General features: G+C 49.3%; 1 protein-coding gene across 1 annotated transcript; it reads left to right on the top strand.

Annotated features, from left to right (window-relative positions):
• Nucleotides 1-660: 660 nt before the first annotated feature.
• Nucleotides 661-1,558, top strand: LOC125939868 (uncharacterized). Its single transcript, XM_049655375.1, has 2 exons — nucleotides 661-889; nucleotides 1,053-1,558. The coding sequence occupies exons 1-2, from the start codon at nucleotides 661-663 to the stop codon at nucleotides 1,556-1,558; spliced, it is 735 nt and encodes a 244-aa protein (XP_049511332.1).
• The last annotated feature ends 1,715 nt before the right edge of the window (nucleotides 1,559-3,273 follow it).

Raw genomic sequence — 3,273 nt, forward strand, 5'->3', positions numbered from 1 at the left:
TTTATTTATCAATACTGCAGACTCGCTTGAGCCTAGGCAGCAGTGAATATACAGAAAATGCATACATCAAGGAACGAAATAACACGAACATGGGACAAGAAAATTACGTAGCTAAACCATCCAACTCATACCGTAAAATTCCGAGCAAGCCCCCCCCCCCCCCCTACTTCACTGCTAATGTCAAATATACGCGCCATTCCGGGAGAGCACCCCCCCCCCCCCCCACCTGTCACCGCTCCGCACCGACGTGCGGCAACAGTGGCCCGCCACATGCAGTTCACGAATAAAGTTTCCGTGGGTTTTTCTAATATATATATATATATATATATATATATATATATATATATATTTGGTCTTGCTGGTTTGAGCAGAGCCAACTACGGCGACCTGATATGAAGGGCAAGATACGAGAGGGCAGGACGTGCCGTTAGCAACCGGTTTCTTTCTGAAGAGGCCGTCAAGATCGCCAGCAGCATGCAGTTGGGAAACTTCGTAGCTTCAAGCCATTATATAAATCGGTAGAAGCAGCGGTTCGGCGTTGCAATGCGCCGCGCTACAAACGAGAGCCAGAAGACGCCGGAGAAATTTTCGGAGGCAGCAAGTGCCTTTCGGTCTTCCGCGAACTCCCTGCGACGACGCTATGGCTACACTTTGTACAACATGGCCAATATGGATCAGATGATGGTCCAAATAGACAACCCGGCCAACAAGACCAACAACGTGATCGGCGAAAGCACCATACAGATCGCTAACACAGGATGTGCCCGGCGAGGCTTCACGGTTTGCCTAGCTGCTTGCGCCACCGGTCACAAGCTCCCAGCCTTCATTATATTCAAGGAGCAAAGCGGGAAAATTCCAGCCAGGGCCTTTGCGAGCCTTCGCATACCAGGTGAGAATAATTTTATTTTATTGATGGGGGCGATTAGTCACAATTTCGCCGAGTTCGTTCTATCACAATGCTGACTTTTTTTCCCACTCGCAGTAAATGTTCGTCTCACCGCCACAAAGAACGGGTTGATGACATCGGTGAAGATGCAAGAATGGCTGTCGAGAGTGGTCCCCAAACGTCGACGACGTGCGACGGTTATTGGTACTGGACCAAGCGCCCATTCACAAAACGCAAGCTGCAAAAAATGCCTTCGAGGAGTACGATACCGACGTGCTCTACGTGCCTGCAGGGTGCACGAGCATTCTGCAGCCTGCTGACGTTTATTGGAATAAGCCATTTAAATCTACCCTGCGGCGTTTGTGGGAGCAATATATGCGTGAGGAAGAGCGAACCCCAAAGGGAAACTTGAAGAAGCCGTCGCGGAAACAAGTGCTTGATTTTGTTGCCGAGGCATGGGCCGCTGTACCCGACGAGACAGTGGCACGATCCTTCAAGGGGTGCGGCATTAGCAACGCACTCGATGGCTCGGAGGACGGCGACCTGCATAGCGGACTGGCAGATGTTGGAGCAGTGGTGCCAGAAGACCGGGCCGGACTTCAAGCGGAATGCTGCAATCTTTTCTTTGCGACTGACTCCGAAGAGCATTTTGATGGTTTTGAAAGTGATTAAGATATATAACAAATATTTGGCCTAAATAAAGTTCAGTGCACTAAAATTTTAAATCCATGCACACTGAGTTTTTTTTTTTCCTGGCGTGAAAATTTCGTCGCCCATCTTGGAATTTTGGTGCCGTTCCGGGACAGCGCCCCCCCCCCCCCCCCCCTCAGTTTGCCGCAATTTCGACTTGCTTGGGGAGGGGGGGGGGTGGCGCTTGCTCGGAATTTTACGGTACATACATCCACATTTCTACTACGAACATTGCTCTTAGACAATTCATTCCATTCATTGCCTAATAAATAATGAATGTCTATATCATTCATGGCTTGTAGCACCAATATCATTCGTCTCAGGTTTTCATGAGCATTCACAGGAGAAAAAGGACACAAGGAAAATGATTTCATAATGTTGGATATTAAATACAAGTTTTAGTCACTTTGGTGTGCCTCGGCTGGTGAAGAATACTCGGCATCTGTGATGACACACTATTAGTTTTGTAGTGATACCAGATGAAGCTAACTGCTATTCGCTCTACTCATTCTAATTTAGCTGTTTTTTTCTTGCTTAGCGATACCACGAAGCTAATGCATATTTGAGGAGAGGTCTGACACGCCTAGCGAACGCTGTAAACTTTACCACTATGGGGTCTCCTGAAGGCTTGCGACAAAAGTCCCATAATGTTCGCATAGCGCTCACGTACCGTATTTATTCGAATCTAGGCCGATAGTTTTTTTTCAAATAATCACATACGAAACTCCAGGGTCGGCTTAGATTCGAGGATTTTAAAAAACGCGCTAGTTTTTAACTGAAACTGATAAATATGGTGCATAGTTAGCGCCATCTAGAAAGTCAGTATCGCAGCCGCTACTAGCCCCGCCAGTAGCCAAATGAAATACACGAGCGACGTCGCCATTTTGACCTGCGTCGTATCGGTAGTATCGGTATGGTGTAGCATCGGCGCGCGGTGTGGCGTTATCGTAATGGCACCAAATGGGCGATGCCACTATAGTGCCGCTTTCTAAACGAATACTGTATTTACTCGAGTCTAACGCGCACGTTCAACACGACCCTAAATCTGCGTCGGCATTTCAGAATGGCCGCCTCGCACGCGCGTCGAGCCTAGCTACCGTAGCATGCGGAAGCTTCCTCCGTGTGCTGCAGTACACGTGCTTAGGCAATAGTCTACCGTCTGTCTTCACGTTCTCAGCGTCTGCTCTATCTATCAGCATGAAGTACCGAGTTCATCATGATGCCGCATTTAAAAGGAAAGTGCTCATCTGTGCGGATACGGACGGAAATCGGGCCGCATCACGGGCGTTCGGAGAATCCGAAACTTGCGAGCGGGACTGGCGCAAACAGGAGAGGATTTTCGCCAGCAAAGCAATGCGGAACGGTTTCAGTGGACCGAAGCAGGACGTAATCTGCGACGATCCGCTCCGGCGATACGATCGCCTTGGCCCTATCTTGAAAGCAATCTGCGACGGGTAAAGTCCGCCGCGCGCCGTGTTTTCGCCGCGTTGAAGCGAGAGGCATGCTAGCACGAAGGCGCGCTTCGTCTCCAGCGTTTTGACAGTTCGTTTCCGCGGTCAACGAGCGAGATGTGTTCATGTTTGCTTGAGCGCGCGTGACACCGTGCTTGTTAATAGCGGTCTACTAATTTGCTACCGCATTCGATGCATCGCCTTTCGGGCGAAACTGCGACTTACAATCGAGGAAGCGTGAGAATA

This window comes from Dermacentor silvarum, chromosome 9, assembly GCF_013339745.2.
Source record: "Dermacentor silvarum isolate Dsil-2018 chromosome 9, BIME_Dsil_1.4, whole genome shotgun sequence".
Classification (NCBI taxonomy): domain Eukaryota; kingdom Metazoa; phylum Arthropoda; class Arachnida; order Ixodida; family Ixodidae; genus Dermacentor; species Dermacentor silvarum.

Excerpts from the sequence above, each read along its gene's own strand:
- LOC125939868 (XM_049655375.1), top strand. The coding sequence starts at position 661 with ATGGCCAATATGGATCAGATGATGGTCCAAATAGACAACCCGGCCAAC. Across the intron at positions 890-1,052 it reads TGCGAGCCTTCGCATACCAG|AGTGGTCCCCAAACGTCGAC; the intron begins GTGAGAATAATT and ends ATGGCTGTCGAG.